Source organism: Acipenser ruthenus, chromosome 1 (assembly GCF_902713425.1).
Source record: "Acipenser ruthenus chromosome 1, fAciRut3.2 maternal haplotype, whole genome shotgun sequence".
Lineage (NCBI taxonomy): Eukaryota > Metazoa > Chordata > Actinopteri > Acipenseriformes > Acipenseridae > Acipenser > Acipenser ruthenus.
Genome location: NC_081189.1, coordinates 74,711,633 through 74,734,798, shown reverse-complemented (window position 1 = coordinate 74,734,798; position 23,166 = coordinate 74,711,633). Strand labels below are relative to the sequence as shown.

The window sequence follows — 23,166 nt, the reverse complement described above, 5'->3', positions numbered from 1 at the left end:
AGAAATAATTGTACAGTAAACCCTGAAGCAGACATAAAGCTTTATTTTGCTGCAGTGCATACCCATGAAAAACAACTCATAATCTGTGCTGCATATTGTGCACTTAATTCTACCAGGTCTTTAGATTTGTCTGACTAGTTTTGTATATGTGTTTGCTTTATTTACAGTAATTTTTCTTTTTGTTTGGAAAATCTACCCACGATACAGTGCATTTATTCAAATGCATTTTGGCTGTTATGTTGTTAGTGGAAATCACCTTTAACTTGTCATCCTTAAATGCCTGAGCATACTTCCGCTATTTGCTCAGCAGTTTAATCCTGACATGACAGATTGGAAGGCTGCTACGAAGTGTGGCTTTCCAGAGACCAGGGGGAAGTTAAATATAGTATAAACTTTATTATGGACTGACTGTTAGCTTTCTTGGATCACTAATATCCAAGTACTTACAGTCATTCGAGCATTTTACAGTACTGACCAATCCTCTTGGATTGCATCAAGCACCTACTTTTAGGGGAAATCCTGGCACAACCAGGGATATGTGGTTGTTGAAATCTAGGGTGATTCCACTGTGGTGTAAAATGTTGCAATAAACTCCCAGCAGGGCAGAGATGAATCAGATTAACCCACATAAGTATCGCCTGTAAAATACAATATTAATAAATGCAGTGCAGTGATATGCAATATATTTATAAGATATTAAGTGCGGATGAGGGTTAAAAACCATGAAAATGCTACTGAATCTTATAATTATTACATTTTAGTGGCTACCTCTCCAGTAGTTTAATAATTAGAAACAACAGAAACATTCCAATAAAAGGTATTCAACATTTAATTGCACATTTAAATAGTGTCAGAATATACAATGAGTTATGAAACATTTCATGATTATTATACAGAATTTAAATAATGTTCCAGATACATTTCATACATCATTATTTAAACATGGAACTACTTCAAAAATATTAAATTACATCAGAATTGGACATTTTACAACCCATTTTAAAACAATGCTGTCTGCGCTTACATAAACAAAATTGTCCCTGAGCTTTCTATTTTTCACTGCAATGTCATAACTCCATAAATAATGATTTGATAAACCAATACCCAGTGTTGGTGAAGTTACAAGTTACTTGAACAAACCTGTAACTAGTTACAGTCATTTATTACTTGAAAAATGTAACTAGCTTCAGTTACTTCTTAGTTTTTCGGTTTGCTAAGGCTGCTTCTCAAAATATTCTTTAAAGATCCAGCTATCGAACCCACTAATTCCCTTCTCTGATGACATTTTCTAGCAAGGTGATATAAAACGTGTGTTCATGTGATTACCATTATGCAGTCGCCATGGTCCTTTTTTTAAATGTAACTGAAAGTAACAATGTCATTTTTCATATAAAATGTAATGCGTTACTACATTTAATTACTGGAAAATGTAATCATATTACAGTAATGCATTACACTGAATGTGTTACTCTCCAACATTGACAATATGCTGCCTATATTAGTCACAGATGGAATCACCCTGGATTGCATCAGCCACCAAACTGATTATTCCAGGATTACTCATAAAAAGAAGTGGTGGAATCAATTCAATAGGATTCCTGTGTGATACAAAAAAAATCCGAGTAGGGTATATAGCTATGACCAAAAGTTTAGCATCACCTGGAATTTTAGTATTGAGACATAATTAAAAAAAAAAAAAAAAAACCAATATGAACGTTATCACAAAATGATACCACAAAAGTCTACAGGAAGCCCTAATAGTAGTACAGTACTTTCGTAAAATTTTCGAAATGTCAACTTTTTCTATTTATATCAGTTTTTCATTGAGTATATAGAAAACTACTAAGCAGTGGTATGTACTTCAGTATGTTAATGTAACATCATTCAGCAGGTTTCATTTGAGTTAAAATGAGTTCATTCTAGAGGGTGATGCAAAACTTTTGGCGATAGCTCTAGGTTGATCAAATCAACCCGTAAATATCCTGTTCTTATGCCTTTACTGTGACTATGAAAAAATGTATAAACCAATACAGTCATTGTCTTGGCTTGTTAGCCATCTCAAAGATATAATCAAGTCCTACCAAAACTAGCCACAATTAATTTATCTGCACTTACACATTATATTTAGCACCAATATGTTGTATTCTGAAACTGGTTCTGAAACTGACATGCACCGTGAACCCTTCAAGGAGTCTTACCAAAGTTAATCTCACCAGCAAACACGGTGATTAGCAGGATAACAGAGAACCCAGATAACAGGCCAGCATTCTGTATTAGGAAAAATATGATATTGTTTTTTGTGTTTTTTTCTTCAGGTCTCAGAATGGCATTCATCTCTGGGAACTGTAAAAAAAAAAACATATTTAGATTCAGCTGAAAGCAACATGTAGACAAGGTATAACTTTGCAATTCAGCCTGTTCAGACTCTACAGGCTTTTACCATTTTACCAGGTCATGCTATTAGGAACTCTAAAAGTAGGCTTTACAAAATAGCAAAAGAAGTAAAGGTTGAAGCAAGGGCTCTGCATCCAGTAAAGGCGCTCCGCGTGGAGTGCAGGATGCGCCCTATAGCCTGGAGATCGCAGGTTCGAATCCAGGCTATGTCACAAGCAACCGTGACCGGGGGTTCCTTGGGGGCAGTGCACAGTTGAAGCAAAATGCAAGGATTTGATTTTATAATGCACTTAACATTTTAGAAATGTTAGAAAGCTGAATAAGGACATTGGATACTTGCCTACCAGAACTATTCATCTTTTTTTTTTTTAATTAAGTTAATTTAAAATCTTCTGCTGTGTGTATAACTTGCAATGTTTTGTTTGTTTTTTATTATTATTATTATTTTAAACCCTTTTATTGTGTAAGCAGCCAGGGGTGGGCACTGTTGTGTGGTGAGGAGAAACAAGTGTACTTCTGTGACAGGGCAGAAGCCCTGCACTTGTAAATAGTGTATTTTTTATTTAAGCTTGGTATGGGTGGGGTTAATTCCATCCCTGCCAAATACATGTGTGGAATGTGGCTGGGTCTTAATTGATCATCAATCAAGTCCCAGCCACATGGTATAAAGGAGGTCAACATTGTTTGTTTGTTGGGATTTAGTGAAGGTAAAGGCCCAGCTGGAACAGGAGGAGTGTGTTGGTGTTTCCAGCGAAGGTGCTGCCCAGCCTGGACAATATAGCACAACTGTTTAACTGTAAGGTTTTGTTTTGTTTAAACTCTTTATTTTGGCCCCTGTACCTTGTTTCTTTGTTTTTTTGTTTGTTATTATTAATAAACATGTGCTTCAGCGCCTTAACTGCAGCTCTGTGTGTCTGAGTCTCACTCCTGCCGGTAACCAGCCTTGCCAGTGACTCTTCTCTTTCACAACTTCCTTAACTCACAGGAGCGCAAGAGTCTGACTGTATGACTCACCCTGAACAACATTTAACTGTTTAGTCTAGTTACATCCTACTAGTTTTGTAATCTATATGTTATAGTGGGTTGCCCCTTATAAAAGTTTACCACTGTACATTTGCTTATACTATGCATTTACTTTCTTTTTCTTTACCTCTGTCTACCTTTACAATGCTTACCTATGATTTACATTGCTGTCACTATGCTTTATTACACTTCGTTATGCTTTTAATGTGGTAAACTTCTGTAAGGGGAATAATGTATTGCTAAGTGGTTTGTTTTACAACCGAAACAGTTTAATTTAAACACAATGTATATTAGTCATGATTTTTATTCATATTTTTTTTATATTAAAGTGGGATTTACAACTACAGCTGCAGCCTTGCAAAAAGTGATGCAAAAACAAAGCTTTATACAATTCCATGCTGGTCCAACTTAATTATGCCAAAAAGAGCAATGCTGCTACAGATGTAGGAGCTTAGATTACATTATAACAAACAATAAATGGTTGCTTAAATTTTAGTACTGCATCTTAAAATTAACAACTGTATCAGTCCAGGCTTATTTATTTATTTATTTATTTATTTATTTATTTATTTATTTATTTAAATTTAGTCGTTGCCAATTATTTTTATTATTTTTCTCCCAATTTGGAATGGCCAATTATTTTATTATGCTCAGCTCACCACTACCACCCCTGCGCTGACTCGGGAGGGCGAAGACGAACATACACTGTCCTCCGAAGCGTGTGCCGTCAGCCGACCGCTTTTTTTCACACTGCGGACTCACAAATGCAGCCACCCAAGAGCTACAGCATCGGAGGAAAACGCAGCTCTCGGGCAGCTTACAGGCAAGCCCGCAGGCGCTCAGCTAGACTACAGGGGTCGCTGGTGTGCGGTGAGCCGAGGACACCCTGGCCGACCTAACCCTCCCTCCCCCCGGACGACGCTCGGCCAATTGAGCGCCGCCCCCTGGGAGCTCCCGTCCACGGTCGGCAAAGGAATAGCCTGGACTCGAACTCGCGACGTCCAGACTATAGAGCGCATCCTACACTCTATGCAAGTGCTTTTACTGGATGCGCCACTCGGGAGCCCCCCAGGCTTATTTTAATGGTAAAGATTAAGAAAAGAAAAATGTAAGGTGCTGGAATTCCTGGCATCTACTGTATCAGTTATTAAATCCTAGAACATCAACAGTGGAGCGGAGACAGAACTGTGGAAACATTTCCAAAGTTTTTGTATGCAAGGGTACAATTATAATTTATTTTATTTTTTGGCAGGTATCTCTATAAACCCAGTCATCGTGCTTAGAAATATTTCTTAGGAAAATAAGAAAATGAGTTACTCACCATGTCTGCCAGAGCAATGTACAAGAACATTCCACCTGCAAGTCCAAAGATGATATTAGGAGAGAAGTTGCTGCCTATAAGAATCCCCGTGACCAGTCCGATGTAGCAGGAGCAGGCGGACAAGAGGTTAAAGAACAAGGCCTGTGGGATGCTCATGCCTGCATTTAACAGGATCACAAAATCACCTATCAAATGAATAAACGAAGAAGTTAACAGCTTATGGTAACCAACATACCAAAATATAGGACTGACGCAATAAAAATAATGTACAGTGGCACTGTCTGTCTTACTTTAAAGTGTAATTAGCACCATTTCTTCGAAAAGGAAGAAGTTAAATAACTTAAAGAAATAAACCAGGAAATTGGTTTAGAGGCTCTTACAGTAGGTATTCGTAAGTTGTTTATTTCTAGTTTTGTGACTTTAATGGCTTTCCCCAATAGTTTTGGGACAAATACTTTTTTAATACAAAAATAAAGCCATTTTATGTTTGAATGTTGTTCAAAATAGTATCTGAATATTCTTTCATTTTTAATTAGCTGTATAAATGTATTACAGTAGAGGATTGCCCCAGCTGATATCCCATCAGAATCAATGGTTAAACTCATAGGGTCAATTGCAATGAACAAAAAGCTGCAGATGATCTCATAGTTAGTACCTCAGAACCAGACTAAACTAGTGCACTAGTTATCACCAATTGCAACGAACCAAGGACTTCCAGATAGTCCCAGGTGCGGATTTGAAATGATCCCAATTGCAACGAACTTCATATGATGACTGCTGCCTCCTAGAGGTTCCTGATTTACAGTACTAAATTAAACCACCAAGCTCTTTAGACTAAGTAGAATAGTTACCGTACTAACTCGTTAAAATGAGAAACCTCATTAAAGACACATTTTCTGAAATTAAACCATTAATAAAACCGATATCAAATATATAGAATCCAAAATATGTGTCTGACATTAATCAGAGCTTTCAATTTTTAATAAGGCATGAAATATAATTAAATAAAACCCGATAACGATATGCTTTTATTAGTCACTCCAATGTCGCTAAATTGAAATCATAGAGGTGGATATTGTCTTTAGCCTACTGGATTGGATATTAAGCTGTCTCCTTTAAGTGTGTGTCATTATTCTCGTAATTTGATAGGTGCAAAGATGTTAGGCGACTACGGTTACGTTTTGTATGCTTTGATTTGTAAGCTTTCTACTTTAGTTTTATTTCTTTGCTCTTTTTCAGATAATTACAGCATTTGTCTCTCGAATGCAGGAAGAGTTTGCTGACGTTCAGCACACCCCATGCGTCTTGGATCATCCTCCACCCACCTCGGCTGGACTACACCTGCCCTACCCCTCTCCCTCTCTGCCCCCTTCCCACCTCGACTACCCCGTCATCAGCTCCCAAGCCTAATGGTCCCTCTTCTGGATCTGAAAATTGGATTGCCTGCTCAAGAGACACGTTACTATCAACATGTGATTGTGCCCATACTGCACGGTTTTGTGTATTATGGACCTGTATAATTGTTTGATTTTCAATAAAGGCTTCATTGGTATTACGTCTGCAAAATCTCATTCTGAAAAGTATAGTTCTTGGTTCTGAAGATGTGTGAGCCCATTTCCTTTCTGGTACAGATGATAACGCTGTCTCAGTGGATGAGCAGCAGACAGAGGGAAGATGTCCACCAGGGACCAGGGACACGAGGGAACTGCGCTCCACAGCCTCGCCTCCTCCTCGCTCCTGAATAGTAGTAAAGCATAGAAAAATCTATAGAGAACTCAACCCAAATGTTTTACAAAAATACATTTACTGATGATTATTGCACTTTATAAAAAGTTAAAATTACCATCACATGCCGTTTAGAGGGTGCACTAAGCATCAGTAAATACGACTGCAAGGTCATTTGTATAATATTTGGGTTGTGCTCTTAACCTGCCAGCACGCTCACTCTTCCACTATTGGACTTTTGTATAGAATAAATGTACAATTATAATACATGTAGATATGAGATGATTTGGAATGATTAAATTGAATTGGAATGGTCACAGGGTATTTCCTCTTCACACTGCGTGGCTCTCTGCACCTGTGAAGAATGGCCCGTTAATGTAACACTGCTATTTGCATTTAGCCCATATGTTGACTGAACTATAGCGAATCTTACCTGACGTTCCTGGGACAGATTCTTGTGTATCAACCCCAATGCTATCACTATCAATAGCTCCTTCTATTGAGGCACTGCTCGACAAAACAAGGTTTCTGCTCTATCGAGTAATTGTGCACGACCGCCAGTCATGACTTCTTTGGTATGAATACAATGAATATTACACATTTATATACTTCTTTGATAAATTCTTGCTCTGATTTATGGTCTTTGTTTATAATTATGCGGATAAATATGTTTTGTATATACCACACAAAACTATTACGCTAATTAAAATGCATTATCTTCATGTTTTAATAGTTACCTTATTGTTATTTTTTTTTTGCAGATACAATGCAAATGCTTAATCACATAAATCCTTTGACCTAAAATGAACTGGAATCAATTTGTTTGTGAGTGCACCCTCCACTTGAGGTTTGGAGCGTCTTGATCCTCTGCTGCGTACTAAACCTGAGGGTCAGCTGATCCCCAACTCGTTTGTTCGTTGCAATTGGAACTAACTTAATCCGCAGCTGGGGATGATCCTCAGGAAAGTAACGTAACAGTTAGTCCGCAACTTAGTATGCTTGATGCGTACTAACTCTGAATGTCCATTGCAATTGACCCACAATTTTCAGTGAATTTAACACAAATTAAGATGCTTACGATGAGACAGTGCAGTGTAGGGTTATACTGCAACACTGACACAGTGCAATACAGTAAGAAATGATCTACAGTATACACTGGAGCCTGCATGATCTTTGTTGCATTCTTACCCAGCTCATGAGGAAACTCCTCACACACGATCGCTACAGAGGTGCTCACCCCCTGGAACACTGACACTGTGAAGGAAGCACCGATGGCCAGCCCGTCAATGAAGTTATGGACGGCATCACTCAGTGTTATCATCCAAGCAACCGTTTTTATATTAGAAATCCTTGGGCCTTTAAGCCAGCTACAGTAGCCCTGTGACAACTGGGTGTCCTGAAAACAACAACCAAAAAACACAAGTTATTCTTCTTGTAAAGAGAGCAACAACTAGTTAAGCATCAGCATGCTTTTAGATTTCATACAGCCCATTTACCGTAGATTCACTAATTAGACTAATTGTAAAAATTATGTGTAAAAAATAATGTAATTGTATGTAAGAAATTGTATGTGGCATTGATCTTTTTTAGCTTAGGATGACTGTAAGAAACACAATATTTATGAATAATATTTTTTCGGTAGAATAAATACAAATTATTGATAATACCAGGATAATCCATAATTGGTTTTGGTATTGACAAATGTCTTAGATTCCTGTTTTGGAAAACTGAATGTATACTTTGACTGAAAACAAAATTAATTGTTTAAATAGCTATATTAATAAATAAACATGTACTACCTAATCGCGCCAACTATGTCTTGGATATTAATTACTTTTTTGTCTTTTGAAGTACTGGTACAAAACTTTGTACAGATGATGTCATTTTTATGTGTTTACTCACTTTGACCTATTTGAAGGTTGACATTTACCAGTAGCATGTGTTGCAAAACACTTTGTTAATAATTAATCATTTACAGTGAGTGGTTAGTTATCAAACATTGTAAACAGAACAAATACTTTATATTGCTGAAGTACAGATATGTAACGGAAATGTTTACTAGAATCTAGAATGCTTCAATCTTTATCTTTGGGAGGAGGGACCAATTGTGTTTTATTTCATCTGTGCAATCGTGTTGAACTGAAGGACTCTCAGATACAGATTTATTCTTTCGTGGCTATCATTCCTTTTCAATGAGTTTGCAATCCTTCTGAATAAGCAGGACCAAAAATGCATTTAGTTTTTCACTCGTAACTTTTAATTTTATAATTTGCTTGAACAGAAGAAATGTTCTCATCACATTTTGGTGAACTACACATATGCAATACCATTGTGTGTGTGCATGAAAGTTTCTCCTGTAAGTTAATATGATAAAAAGAGACTTGCCTGCACTGTGTTAGGAGCATTAGAAATACTGTCCCCTTCACTGCTGTTGCTGAAACTGGTTACAGTGACAATCTGAGTGCCACCATCGACAGGGTCTCCATTCTTGATGGTATCCATTCCAATTGTGTCACCATCTGACAATTCATCTGAAGGATTGTAGTGACTATGTCCATGCTAAATTGAGAAAAGCAATCCGACATATGGAATTAACATTCGATACCTCAGGTCAAAAACCTTGCAAGAATCTGTAGACATCTGTAGAATTGCATTGTAATTTCTAAGTTGGATTTTATTGAATTAAATGCGATCCGATAAAAATAAAAAAAACGCTGATTACAAAAAACATATTCAGTGCTAGAATTTGCAGCACTTTTGGTATAACTACTGGTAATCCACTGCAGTATCATGTCCGGGCTACTGTTTCAGAGTAAGGCAATGATATCCCAGTCTTTTATTCAATTTATTAATTGGAGGATAGCTAGGATATTGGTCTAAAGAAAACCAAAAAAAAGACCAAAACCAAATTCAATTCGCCTATACTAAGATTTACTTTATCTAAAAGGTTAACCTGACAAAAGCCTATCAGTTAATGCAACCTTGTGAAAATCATGTTTTGCATTGTTATCCCTGTGCATCTTTTAGTATTATTTTCTTGTTTAATTATTGGTCATAAATTGTAGTAATAAACAAACAGTGACTGCATAAACATGTTTATGTTTATCTATATATAGTTAATGATATATTCGAAAATCTTTTTTGAAGATGTATATTTAATATTTACCTGGTGCTCTGTTTTTAATGCTATCTGTAACAACCTTTCTGTGAAGTAAAGAATGTAGAATCCTCCAAATATGCCAGCTGCTTGAAGAACATAACTATCCACTTTAGGATCAAATCCAAAGGCCTATGAAAAAAGAAAGTTTAAGAGAATGGCCAATAGAATGAACTAAATAACAATTTAAATATTTCTGTCAGTGTTGCAATTTGGCCTTGCGCAATGACTGATATCGTGCCGCTTCTTAATCTGGGTTTCTGAGAAGGTTTAGGTTGTACTGAAGAACTGCATGTGCAGCCTGCCTCATTTGACCTCCAAAAATATACCACCGTCCCATAAAAAAATACCATTTTCCCATAAAGCAGTGCTTTAGTACCCATGTATTATTTTCTAAACATTTTTGACTGCATAAACATTTACATATTACACCTGCACATATATCATATTGTGGCGGAGTGTCCCACCCATATATATATATATATATATATATATATATATATATATATATATATATATATATATATATATATATATATATATATATGCACTGTTTTATTATTATTATTTGTATCATTGTTTGCAGCGCGGATAAAAGCCGCCGCCATTATCTGTTATTGTTTTGTATTTTTAAAAACCTCGTGAGGATGCGTGACTGACCAGCTACTGATTATTTAACTAGCTGTCAGTCGCGCATCCTTACCAAACGCGTGCAGACTGTGGCCGAGGGGTAATAAGATCATTGATAGCGTTAACCCCTCGGTCAGAATATTAAAGCCTGCAGCTGTCTGCGCTGAGAGGACAGTGTCAGAGGCGAGACGTGTTTTGCAAAGTAAGAGAGGAAAACAATTGCTATATACAATATACTTGTTAAACGTTATGGTTTGTTCGTTTTGTTTGTTTGTTTTTTTGGCCCCTGTGCCGTTTTGTTTGGTGTTCTGTTTAAATCTTTTGCTTATTATTTTGTTTCACCACCGCCATTACCTGTTTTGGTTTCTGTTTCTGGTCCGTGACGTCACCACCCACACGCCACTCAACAACAGCTCGGTCACACACATATACATGGTTTCCTACAGAAGGGAAGCTTCGGCTATTCTAATCCTCATGGTAGTCTACGAACTAGGGATGGGCAAGTGTAACCGTTTATTCAAATATTTGATTAGAAAATAGTTAATCGTTTAGAAAATTACTATAATCTATCTTGTGTTGCAATAAATGTAAATCGTCTGAACAGACCAATTAACCACGCTATGCCTGCCACTGCAGCCCAACGTATAAATATTAAATAAATCATTAATTCTTTCTATGGCTCTAAATTACTCACACTCCTGACAGACAAAAAAACAACCGTTCTTAAAAGTGCAGGGTGATACCAATACTGTAGTTATGGATAATGGAGGTGGTTGGAATTCACATTGCATGTATTAAAAATATATTTAAATATTCAATTTAATTAATACAAGAGACTACAAAATAGAGGTATTTTACAAAAAAAGAGATCTCGTACAATGTGGTATTGTTGGCGGTCATGGTATAATTATTTATACTTAAACCACTGTGGTTAACTTTGTAACGGCACGTGCGTGGCAGAGAAAATGTATTACATCGTTGCATTGTTGTTGGCGGGCAAAGGGCTATTTATAAGGAGCCTGCAAGCTCAGGGGAGTGTATGCAGCGGGTATTGGTCGTACAGCTGTCAGTCATGTCTACTGAATAAAATAATTACCGTTTGGACCTTAATCACCTCATCTTGGGGGTGATGTAAGGATGCGCGCAAAGTGATTTGCCAGTCCAAAACCCCCATAATGCTGCCGTAAATCGTGTTTAGCAGCCGTAGAGTCTGATTTTACCAGTCGCTAAAAATCTGGATACTAAGCGGGTGCAAACATTATAATGTGATGTAAGGATTTTGCCTTGCACTTAGGCAATTGTTGACCCTCCAAAACCTTTACACCTCTTCTTAAAAGGTGCAAAGAATGTTCCGGGTTTAAAAGGCATGTCATATGCACACAAGCTAAAATAATTGAATTTAATCTATTCAGTCTTGAACATACTTGTAGTTGAGTCCTCAAACCTCGAGTCCGTGTCCGAGTCTCGAGTCATCAGTGTCCGAGTCACTATGATTTGAGTCCGACTCACTATCATTCGAGTCCGAGTCACTATCAATCGAGACCAAGTCACTATCATTCGAGTCCGAGTCCAAGTCACTATCATTCAAGACCGAGTCACTATCATTCGAGACCGAGTCACTATCTTTCGAGACCGAGTCCGAGTCACTATCATTCAAGACCGAGTCACTATCATTCGAGACCGAGTCACTATCATTCGAGACCGAGTCCGAGTCACTATCATTCAAGACTGAGTCACTATCATTCGAGACCGAGTCACTATCAATCGAGACCGAGTCACTATCATTCGAGACCGAGTCACTATCAATCGAGACTGAGTCACTATCATTCGAGACCGAGTCACTATCAATCGAGACCGAGTCACTATCAATCGAGACTGAGTCACTATCAATCGAGACTGAGTCACTATCATTCGAGACCGAGTCACTATCAATCGAGACTGAGTCACTATCATTCGAGACCGAGTCACTATCAATCGAGACCGAGTCCAAGCCACTATCATTCAAGCCCGAGTCACTATCATTCGAGACAGAGTCACTATCATTCGAGACCAAGTCCGAGTCACTATCAATCGAGACCGAGTCACTATCATTGGAGACCGAGTCCGAGTCACTATCATTCGAGACCGAGTCCGAGTCACTATCATTTGAGACCGAGTCCGAGTCACTATCATTCGAGACTGAGTCACTATCATTTGAGTCTGAGTCCGAGCCACTATCATTCGAGTCCAAGTCACTATCATTCGAGTCCGAGTCACTATCATTCAAGACCGAGTCACTATCATTCGAGACCAAGTCACTATCATTCGAGTCTGAGTCCGAGTCACTATCATTCAAGACCGAGTCACTATCATTCGAGACCGAGTCACTATCATTTGAGACCAAGTCCAAGTCACTATCATTCGAGACCGAGTCACTATCATTCGAGTCCGAGTCACTATCATTCGAAACCGAGTCCAAGTCACTATCATTCGAGACTGAGTCACTATCATTCGAGTCCGAGTCACTATCAATCGAGTCCGAGTCACTATCATTCGAGTCCGAGTCACTATCATTCGAGACCGAGTCCGAGTCACTATCATTCGAGTCAGAGTCCGAGTCACTATCATTCGAGACCGAGTCACTATCATTCGAGACCGAGTCACTATCATTCGAGTCCGAGTCACTATCAATCGAGTCCGAGTCTGTCACGAGTCCCATAGTCCTCTACATCCGTGCCAAATTCAATGTGTTTTGGTGCAGCCGTTTAAAAGTTATAGGCATTTGTAATTTTGGTGGAAGGAAAAAAATATATAATAAATAATAATAATAATAATTTAAAAAATCCTTACAATAACAATAGGCTTCCCAGCCATTCTGGTATGGAAGGCTAATAATATAAAATATTATATAAATAATGTTAAAATAATACAAACATTCTGTACGGTATATTTAATAACCAATTACCCTAAACATGCAGTAGTGGTGAGTAAATTAATAAAAAAAAAAGAAACATTGCTGAATACAGCAAGATATTACTGAGCTTAAGTTATAGCACTGCTGAAGAGCAGCACAGCAGCCTCGGGAGAAAAGGGGATAGACGGCGCAAAATAAAAGCAGATTAAAACTGTGAAAAGAACAAAGATGAACAAATACATTCACTCTAATTTCCAGGCCATCCCTTATGTATCACTGACCACTGACATGTGGACCTCAGTAAGTACAGACTCCTGCCTTGCTGTGACATGTCACTCTATCACTGAAGACTTCAGGATTGTCTGCAAATTGCTGGATGTTCACAGGTATTATTTCATACTTTGTTTAGTTTCAGCTCTAGGATAAAGTAATATATTATTTTTTTCTTATATAGAATTCTGCTGTTGCACTTGGCAGCTTATTTACCATTAACAGCAAGATTCTAAATGTACATAGTATGTAGGCTTTGATAAAGGCATCACAATCATGAATACACAGTATGAACAGGGATATCAGTATCTATAGTTGATTCAAATCTGTTTTTTCAATTATGAATAACACTAAGGTGTTAAGCATGGCAACGTGGCTAAAATGATATATATTCATGACTGTGAGTAATGAATTATAAGTAGGGCTTCTGATTTTCAGTTTTAATCGATAAAACCCGATAAAACACCCTCGATACAAAAAAAATGAAATCGGTGGATAGCCAATAAACATCGGAAAACACCGGAAAAACTGTGGAAATGGTTCATTTATTCACGTTGACTTTACTCTTTTCCCATTAAAAAATAAAACCTACTACAAAAATAATAATAAATACATTTCCCAGTGCTGCTGGGTAATGTCCCGCCTTCCTGACTTGTATCTATCATTGATTCATTCTGAATACTTTAAACCCGCCCCAACTACTGAGTGACAGCACATTCCTACATTTCTATTGGAGACTCCGCTTGCGAGATTTAAAACGAGATTACAATCAGGATGGAGGCTTGTTAGCGGGATTTAAATCTGTATTATAGTTAAAATACAGAGGATTTAAAACAGAATTGTGGCGAAATGTACAAAAATGCCTACACATAAAAACCCCAGAAGGCTGTGCACGTGACCATAGGGATTTTGTTGTGTAAGACAGCAAAGGAAAGAATTCAAGAATTCAAAATTCTAAAAGGTACTGACAATGTCGACCCAAGTGACTTTTTCGACCTGAAAAAAGAAACAAGGACCAGGGGTTACAAATGGAGATTAGATAAAGGGGCATTCAGAACAGAAAATAGGAGGCACTCGCGGAATTGAGACCGGCTTATTCTTTTTGGGGGTCTCCGTCTCGTCCAGTCCGCTAGGCAGCGAGCCCTCAAACCAAGTTAGGTTTGATGCCATATACAATATACTTATACAATATACTTCTCTGTAAAATCACATACTCCGCATTCTACACAATAAAAATTTGTACTAAAACATTTTCTGATTGGTGTTTGTCCCGAACTACTAAAAGTTCATAACTAAAGTTCGGGAGAAGGGTCAGACACCAATCTCTGCGTCACCAAATTGAATCATTCAATTTACACATTAGCTAATTAAAATTGTTAGCACTATAAATACCCTCTTCACTTACCTCTCAGTTGTGTTTCAATTTCATCGTAACCCACCACCTCCCCATCTCCACTTTTTTTAAAAAACATTTCTAGTCTGTTAATGGGGGTCTCAGCCTCGTCCAGTCGGCCAGGCAGCGAGCCCTCAAACCAAGTTAGGTTTGATGCCAAATTAATGTGTATATACAATATACTTCTCTGTAAAATCGCATACTCCGCATTCTCCACAATAAATATTTGTACTAAAATGGTATTACTTGTATTGTAACACTTGAAATGTATTTGCTTACGATTGTAAGTCGCCCTGGATAAGGGCGTCTGCTAAGAAATAAATAATAATAATAATAATAATAATAATAATAATAATAATAATAATAATAAAACATTTTGTGATTGGTGTTTGTCCCAAACTACTGAACTTGATGTTAAGCCCCACATTTGTCTTTTTAAACAAATCTTACCTTATGAATTAGGTTAAAGAGATTTTACTTTAACTACATACATGGTCACTCAAGCCTAGTGTTGAGGTTGGTAGCCTGCAGCAATAATATAGGAGACCACTTGCACGAATTCCCAGCTATGCTGATTTAGTAAAATTTGGGTTATAAACATGACTTTTTTTGTTTTTGGTAGGTACTCATCATAGATGCTACTCAAGGCTAGTGTACCATGAATTGCATCTTCCCTTACTGCTATGGGACAGAAAAGTCTAAGCTTAAAGCAATCAGCTATCTTTAAAAAAGCTTTATTATTATTATTATTATTATTATTATTATTATTATTATTATTATTATTATTAATAATAATAATATTATTTACTTTGAAGTAGTGTCAGTATTTTTTATAACCTTGCTTATAAAACAACTACACTATAAAGCACTATCATATTAGGAGTCACCTGCAAATCTCAATAATTAGAAACATTGAATAAACAGTGTCACATAAAAAAATGAATACCATAAAATAAAAACACACTGAATGAAGATGTCGCTAAATGCCATGTACTGTATGCTAGCTTTTTTTTCTATTTGGTCAAAAGGTTGCATTCAGGGTTGCTTTTAGCAGATCTCAGTTGTTCATAAAAAATTGCTTGGTAGGGCCTTTAGTTATAGTCATATTTTAAGGTCCCATAAGACTCAGTAAAGAATGTGAAGTGTGAAGCTCAGGTTGGATAGATTTAATAAGTGTTTGTACCTTTGCAAAGTTTTCTCTCCTTTTACTCTTACTAGCATTGGACAGTAATGTGGAGTAAAGTTTGCATTGGATATTTACCAAGAGCAGGAAAATGGGTTTCATTTCAAAGCTGAAAACAAAGTCTGACAAAAAAAACAAACCAACAAAAAAAAAAAAAAACAATGATGTTATGCTAATGAAATTTAAGGACAAGTTACACGACTTCTAACTATGTCTTTCATTTTTCACTAATCACACCCCACTGCTGAAACTACAAGAAAGTACAGATATAACAATAAGCTAAGCTTACCTCTGGAATAAGCTGCAGAACAGCATTTGAGAAAAGAGTGCCAATGGCCAGCCCAATAAAGTATGTCAACACTTTTGGGAAGTATGGCTTCTTGATAAAAGGAACCAGAGCAAGACCCAGGAGTGAGGCCAGATTGATAATGGTTACAGCTAGGACTCCAAACCCCCAGACTGTGGAAAGGAAAAGAAAAAAACATTTAAATGGTAAAGTCAGAAGGGTGTACAGACCTTGAAAAATAAGAGATAGATAAAACTTGACATAAAATGTAATCTAAAAATAAATCGATGCATACGGTCACAATGACCGTGCAAAGTCTACTATGGTAAATTACCAGTGTAAGCAGCTATTAACTCATTAAGAGCTATTAACTCATCAGCAGTTGAAAACCCTATATCCTTGTTATGAAAACTTAAATTTCCCTGTAATCAGCTATTTTTAGTTATGCAACAGTAAGCAAAATAACATGCTGTATGCTTGATCTGTTTCCCCTTCTGTAATATTAGACCATTTCTCTCATGGCATAAGACTTGTTTCTGTGGGCAAGAGGACCACAAGGCACCAGAACAGTAATGGAAGCAAGATCAGCTAAAGTAACATAAAACAGAATTCAGCTGCTCTTATACTACTGTCCTATATACTGCCTGCTCTTGGACATTAATCATTTTATGTGGTTGTTGAGCTGTTATTTTATCATATAGTTAATGGTTCCTCTAGTCTATTCCAGTTGAGGAATGTGTCCTTGTCAGTTACTACCAGCAATTTAAGTCCAGGACTGACACAATTGAAGTACCACAGTTATGGTATTTCCCTCGCCACTCACAGGCCAATATTTGCTGGTACCTATAGAGTTTTATTGAACCAGATTACAATGTGTGCTACCATGCATTTGCAAGGAGAAAAGATTCTTGGTTAGTGTCACAAGAATGGCATTGCAGCCACAGAGGGTCATTAATTCACAGTTTCAAACACTCAGTCATATGTTTTTGCCCTCTTTATCAAGTGGAGGATGGTAAAGTAATAACAAATGTATTGAATGGCTACTTTGTACAGGTTTTCACCAGCAAGGACGTCAACAGCATGTCTCCTGACACAGACAGTCATCAGACAATCAGAGTATATATCAAACTAAGAGGACTGGAGGCTCTCAATAAAAAACATACCCTGGTCTGGATGGAAGATACCCGAGAGTGCTAAAAGAAACAAGGGAAGTTGCCTCCAAATCCCTGGCAGATTTTTGACAGTCAATCAAGATAGGCAAAGAAACTGAATTTAATTAGGCTAGAACAAAGTATAATCATGGGGGAAGTCTTTAAATTGTTAAAAAAAAAAAAAAAAAAAAAGAGTTGACAAAGTTAACCCTAAGTAATACTTTAAGCACAGCAAAATAACTGGGATCAGAAGACAGTTGGAAATTAAGTAGACATAGCCAGGATGGGTAGGAAACACTTCTTTGCACAGAGATTGGTCAGGGTTTGCTGATGCATTTTGTTGATGCTGAATCACTGGGATCCTTCAAGACCCAACCTTTGAGATCAATTAGCTACTAGAAACCGATGGGCCAAGTGGACTACTCTCATTTGTAATTGTTCTTATGTTATTATGTTCTATGTGTGTTGGGGCCCGTCTCTAAAAGAAACGTATCAAGTAATGAAAAACGTTTCAACTAGAAGTCTTTCTAAATGACTTCAATGTTGAAATGAATTTTGATTAACACACTTATATCACTGGATGATGTGGAATCCACTGGCAACTGATAACATGTGAATAATCACTTAATGGTCCCAATTAGAGGAATGTGCATGTGCTGATTCTGCAAGTACCAGGCATTAACCTTGCAGAGGTGGGAATGCCACTAGTTACTGCAAGTCACCTAGGCTAAGAGAATCACAGAACATTTAACAAGTTATACAAACTTTAAAACATTTCTGTGACACCACCCATTGATCTTTTGATTAATTAATTCAATTAATCTTCTAAATAAAAGTGGCTGTGTGCCTTTGAAGAGAAGAGGAGTGCGGGGCAGATATATTTTTGATTAACAAATCCGTGCTACAAATCCACAGAAAACTGTTGCTTCGTTTTCGTTAATGAAACCACAGTCAGAACAATTCAACAGAAAAGCGAATGCTATTTTATTATGCAACAATCACTTCAACAGTTATTTAATTATAGTATCATACATTTCAAATGTAACATTTAGAAAAGGCCTGTGATTTCAGTTTAGCATTTAATAATTACAAATTCACTTGCACATAACATAAATATCCCTCCTTCTAATTTTTATTTCACATTTTTTCTGGACAGGTTCAGGAACAACAGCAATTTCATCATCGCTGTTTAAAAATCTCCATCAACACGTTGTGAACTATTTATGTTAACAGTGCATTTGCCGAAGGTTTTTTTTGTTGTGCAATTTCTAATACATTTTTTTTTTACCACTGAAATGCACCTTTGCCTATGCACATGCTTCAAAAGCAAACATTTTATGTTACAATACTAACAAACAACTTGAAAGGATAAAGTGTGCCTAAGCTGTCTGTTTGTTACTAGATATAATGTAACATTTACAGGTTTTTTCCCCTTTTCTCTTTTAAAATCCTTGATAAATCATTCATGGGCTACAATCAAACAAATAATGTTTTTGTTTCTAACAAAATTCCTTTTATCATGACATATTTTTCCCTTTAAATTGGATTAAATTAAACATGCACAAACAAAGAGAATAATACAATAATTATACTCACCTTGGTAAGGTACTGATTTAAGAGGTACTGGCTCAGCTGCTTTGAAAACACATGGCTGAATGATAGCTTGCTGTACAATCGCAGGGCAGATATATTCAAAGTTTGCTGATGTTAGCTGACTATGGTTATTCAAACCATACAGTGATAATATGTGTTCAACAGACAAGCACTGGAAAACAAAAGGGAATATTAACTGAGTGAGTGTTATAACATGTTGTTCAATAAAATGATGTGAATAGGTTATATAATTACAAATACGTTAGTAAACTGGAGGGCCCAGGCCTGCTTAAAAATCACTAGACTAGGCTTTGGTTTCCATGATTTCTAGCAACAGCTGAAACCAATTCTGAAGCTGCTGAATATTTCTTCAGGTTATTACAATCCAACCCAGAGCAAGTTTTCTAAAAGGCAGCAGCTGATTCACTATTATGCAGCCAAACCCCTTTGGAACATGATCTTGACAGATCTCAGGAGGTAAGCAAGATTATGTCTGGATGGGAGACCAGAATGGTGGTTGGTGCTGTAGGAGATGTTAAAATGGAGGGCTTGACTATTCTGTAGGCAGTAGAGATCCCACTGCATAGTTTGCAGAAGAGCAAGGGTGGTTAACCTGGTGTCATGTATACATTCCAATGTAGGTCAAATACTCAAAAACAACCAGGCTTAAATTCCTCAATCCCTGTAAATACAGAGGACTGCCCTCTGAACCAGATATTGCATCTCAGTATATCCATCCTGCTTAATATTCTTCAAATAAATAAATATGCAATTATATCAGAAAGGGTGCTTTTTTTAAACTGCTGGTGTATTAAGGAGTGATCCAGTTTGCCTCCCAGATGCCTGAAGAAATACTCATGGAAATATCTGCTCTGACTATTGTTAGAGAACAGTGACACATAAATAGATCCACCAAGTATAGCTATCATACAAACCTACAATACTGGCAAGCTGCTATATTAGCAAATTCTTGGATTTGACCCCTGACCTTTCATCCATTATGTGAGCATGCTGCATCCAAAGCCAACAAAACTGGCACCTATATGCAGTAAGTGAGAGAAGGTCTATAAAACTGGATTCTATAAAAGTGGCATTATCCATTAAGTATTAATTTGCAGTTTCCCTTGGGGAAAATATCATCCCAAGAAAGTCAATACGGAAACAAAAGGAGATCACATTGAACACCTGCAGACTTGCTGTGGTGATATGGTGCACAGTGTCAACCACACAATCCTCTTCCCTGTGGTCTACCGCTGCTACATCCCATAACTTCATCCCCAGCATACCTTAATCTGTGAATTCTGTTTCATTAAACTGCTCACTAGAACGGCACCAAATATTGTGTTGCCACCTGCACGTTTCACACAAGTACAAGCAGTTTACCTTAATATAAGACACGGAAGGATATAAGGCCATGCTGGTGTGAGAATGCTGTATGAATACACACAGGGTGAGTTTTTTTATTTTTTTTATTTGTATCTGTTTTAGACTAGGCAACAGATTATTCAAAAGTACACGTTTAAAAAGTGATGCAATGACCTACAGTATGTAAGGTTTAAACTAGTGCAGGCACACACAGAGGGCCCTCGTAATCCTGTAATAAGCGCAAGACTATAGTGGAATGCATTGTGAAAATGATATAGGAGGCTAGGAGTATAAAATAAAAGTTTGCTGGTGTATTGGAGCAAAATCATCACAGACAGACCTGCAGGTCAGTTAAATGAAATATATAATGTACTTTATATAACACTGATACTATCCATGTAACAGGGTATTTTAATATAAATTATGTGGAGCAACAATCTATTATTCACACTTACCTTATTGTAACGTTTTACTTTTTGGGCATTCACAGAATAAAAGGGTAATGACGATCTAGACTAATTGAGACGGACACCATCAGCGATAAGGGTCACCATTTTTTGAATGTGGAACCAAAAAACGAGCTTACAACCTAGTGACAGTATGCTAGTATAGTTTTGATACAGTACTGTTTTATTTTTTTTATTATTTTTTTATTTGCAAAACCCATAACTAGATTTTGAGTATCAAAGCACAGGGATTGATTTAGCATTATCTTAACCAGCCAAGTTTGTATAAGTAAAAGAAGAAAAAACATTATACTGGTTTACACACTCATTATAAAAAATACACATTAACTAGTATGCTTTATAATACTTTTTTTTATATGAAAACCCTACATTCAGTAATGTATATGTGACTTTTAAAAAAAGGTTTAAAAAAATCATGACTTAATAACCATCAAAGGCTAGGCTTCAATAATAATATTAAAACTGATAATATCTATGTAGGTATGGTATTTAAGTTATAGGGATTTAAATACAGTATAAACGTCAGAAATCACAGTGACGCTACCTTAGAAAAGTGAAATGTTTCCAACTCGTTCCCGTTAGCTGACGGTGTCCTGGCTCCAACTTTATCCAACATGGCATCAATATTCTCAGTAGAAATAGTCCCATTTTGACGGTAGAAGCGAAAAATGTCTTCCAAAAATGCATTGGCTGGAATGATTTTAGTTGCACCAGGGGTCAGGGTAAACATTAATGTTATCAGAAAGGCACTTGTAAATGAACAAAACATTTTGAAACTGCTCATTCTGGGGCTACTTAGCTGGCAGGCAAAATCTCGGATGTGGTTCTACTCTTACTGCAAACAAAAACAAACAAAAACAATTTGACAATTTGAGATACTATGGACAGTCTATGAAGCAATATCCTGTTCGACTTTCTAAGATGATAAAAAATACTTTAAAAATACGTACCTAACTCAGCAGCAGTTTGTTCTGGTGTTGCACCGTGCCTGCGTTAACACATCATGATGAATGCAGAATTATTTCGTTTTAGTTCCAATAAATGACAGTAACTAGTACAGGTCATTTTTATACCACACGTGTACACTCTGGCGTTATCACTTCTCAGTGCCGATATGGTGCAAAGATCAATTCTCGCTCAAAAAGAAAAAACTCACCAGACTTCAGTTTTAGAATTTACTAACACAAACAAAGGCGTTTGATTTCAATAGGCTCTTTGTGTTAGCATATTTCTGTAATGTGAGAGCGCATAAGCTGTTTCTTTCTTATAATATTCCAGCCTAGTAAAGTACAATCAGGAAATTTCAATAAAAGAAAATAAGATATTCTGAAGCAAATAAAATATAGCAAATAAGCATATACCTAAATGTTTTGCACTATACAAACCACAAGATAAAGAGTATGAGGGGCTGTTCAATTCAAGAGTTCAACTTTCTGTGTATAACATATATCAAAATGGATATAACATATATCAGAATGAGAAAGTTGAAATTTTGAATTGAACTGCTCCTCATAAAAGAGAACTACTGTGCCTATTGTATGATTCCTGAAGCAAAATTTTTTTTTATGCACATAGGCATCAGTTAAAATAATCTTATTGACTTTAAAATTAGCCAAGTCACACCCCGTTTCTCTGGATATCCTGGTTTCTAGGCACTACAACACCTTGCTGTCTGCTGCTGAATCGGATTACTTAGATGCTGTACCCAACATTCCTGCCCTATCTCTCTACAAGAAAGCTGCTGCTGGCAACATTGCTGGGTTTGTTGTCCACATGGTGAACAAGAGGATCCACTGTCCTGAGTGCCAAGCAGCGCTGACAGCACCTGAGTGTAAAGCTGATGAGCCAGGCCACTCTCTTATTGTCATCAAGGACAAAGGTGGGATTGTCAAGCGCTTGCAAAGTGTTGTCAAGGTTTGTGATTTCAGCTGATTCAGATCTTCCCCAGGGACCTGGAATTCCATCTTTTATAATGCATGCAGTCTTGACAGAGGTTGCACACACCACCTTTGATAGCTTATTCCAGCATGTGTTTGATTCAGAGCCTGATAACAGTCATGTCTTTGCCTTGATTAAATGTATATCTTGGTGCTTCTCTGAGATCAGGCTGCATCACTTACGATGCTTCTTATTCGCCAGCTTCTTATTCAGCCAGCTTCTTATTCAGCCAGCTTCTTATTCGCATTCCAGCTTCTTATTCGCATAAAGCAAATGTAACACAAATTAAATAAGTGACTCGGGTATTTCAGTAGTTCAATCGCTCTGGGTCACTGATTGCAAAGTTAATTCTCACAGAGGGGGAACACCTATATGTC

At 37.0% G+C, this 23,166-nt stretch overlaps 1 protein-coding gene across 2 annotated transcripts; it reads right to left on the bottom strand.

Moving 5' to 3' along the window:
- Positions 1-35: 35 nt before the first annotated feature.
- On the bottom strand, positions 36-21,970 carry LOC117420867 (metal cation symporter ZIP8-like). Of its 2 annotated transcripts, XM_059029706.1 has the most exons (9): positions 21,802-21,970; positions 21,396-21,686; positions 19,023-19,191; positions 16,279-16,448; positions 9,630-9,752; positions 8,849-9,022; positions 7,652-7,859; positions 4,739-4,923; positions 36-2,343 (listed from the first exon to the last, which is right to left on the bottom strand). In XM_059029706.1, exons 2-9 carry the CDS (start codon positions 21,633-21,635, stop codon positions 2,185-2,187), a joined length of 1,428 nt encoding a protein of 475 aa, XP_058885689.1. In that variant the 5' UTR covers positions 21,636-21,686; positions 21,802-21,970; the 3' UTR covers positions 36-2,184. The 2 variants fall into 2 exon arrangements, with proteins under 2 accessions (XP_058885689.1, XP_058885693.1); XM_059029710.1 differs by lacking the exons at positions 36-2,343; positions 4,739-4,923 and adding an exon at positions 6,009-6,475.
- Positions 21,971-23,166: the final 1,196 nt, after the last annotated feature.